At 43.1% G+C, this 1,401-nt stretch overlaps 1 protein-coding gene across 1 annotated transcript; it reads right to left on the reverse strand.

Annotated features, from left to right (window-relative positions):
- Positions 1-948, reverse strand: LOC130025319 (olfactory receptor 52D1-like). Its single transcript, XM_056116278.1, has one exon. The coding sequence runs from the start codon at positions 946-948 to the stop codon at positions 1-3; it is 948 nt and encodes a 315-aa protein (XP_055972253.1).
- Positions 949-1,401: the final 453 nt, after the last annotated feature.

Genomic DNA, 1,401 nt, shown 5'->3' on the forward strand with positions numbered 1-1,401 from the left:
CTACCTCCTCTTTACAAAAAAACCAATTATTCTAACACGAATCTGTTTTGTGTTAATGCCATAGACCATAGGGTTGAGAAGTGGGGGTACAAGGAGATAGAGATTTGCAAGAATAATATGGATATGAGGGGGTACTTTATGACCAAAACGATGAGTAAAAAAGGAAAAGAAAGCAGGTACATAAAATACAAGAATTACACAAATATGAGCACCACAAGTGCTAAATGCTCGTAACTGGGCATCTGTTGAGGGCAATCGAAGCACTGTCTGTAGGATTAGAACATAGGAGGTAGCGATGAGGATCACGTCCATGCCAGTGACCGAAAGTGCCACAGTGAGACCATAAATGGTATTGGGTTTGATGCTGGCACAGGCCAACTTGGCAATACCCATATGCTCACAGTACGTGTGAGGAATGATACGATGTCCACAGAAAGGTAGACGCTCAATGAGGATAACAAAGGGGAAAACAAAGATAAGACCCCGGATCACACATGCTAGACCAATCTTTCCAATGACTGTGGCATTGAGAATGGATGTATAATGAAGTGGACGACAGATGGCCACATAACGGTCAAATGCCATGGCCAGAAGAATAGCTGATTCTGTAGCAAATACAGCATGAACAAAAAACATCTGGGTGAGGCAGCCATGATAGGAAATTAGGTGGGACTTAAGCCAGAAGATTGTTAACATTTTGGGCAATGTAGTTGAACAAAGTACTAGGTCGGTGATAGAAAGCAGGCACAAGAAGAGGTACATTGGCTCATGCAGAGTTCTATCTGTCATGATTACATATAGGATGGTACCATTGCCAATGAGAGCAAAGACATACATGAAGCAGAAGGGAATGGCAACCCAAACATGTTGGTCTTGCATCCCAGGGATCCCAAGTAGAATAAATGTGGAAGGATGGAAGGCAGTAAAATTGTGAATAGCAGAGAGCATGGTTATGCAGAGAACGGAAGTCTTTGTCTTCCTAAAAGTGAATAAAAAAAGAAGTAATTGTTTTTTATGTAAAATATGTTGTTTTTTATTAATGAGACACCATGAGGTACAATTGTAGACTTACAAATTTTGTGCTTGGGTTTCAGTTATACAATGATCAAACACCCATCCCTCCACCAGTTCCCATTTCCCACCACCACGGATCCCAGTATCCCTCCCACCCCTCATTCCCCCATACCTCCCTGCCTCTGTGGCAGGGCATTCCCCTCTGTTCTCTTTCTCCTTTTGGGTGTTGTGGTTTGCAAAAGAGGCATTGAGTGGCAATCATGTTTGGTATGTAGTCTGCTTTCAGCATGTTTCTCCCATCCTGGGAGGATACTCCCAACACCATTTATTTGGTGCTCCCTTCTCTATCTGAGCTTCCTTTTCCCCTAGCATGTGTGGCTGGCCTCC

Source organism: Sorex fumeus, unplaced genomic scaffold (genome assembly GCF_029834395.1).
Source record: "Sorex fumeus unplaced genomic scaffold, SorFum_2.1 ptg000030l, whole genome shotgun sequence".
In the NCBI taxonomy this organism is placed as follows: Eukaryota; Metazoa; Chordata; class Mammalia; order Eulipotyphla; family Soricidae; genus Sorex; species Sorex fumeus.

Excerpts from the sequence above, each read along its gene's own strand:
- LOC130025319 (XM_056116278.1), bottom strand. The coding sequence starts at position 948 with ATGCTCTCTGCTATTCACAATTTTACTGCCTTCCATCCTTCCACATTT.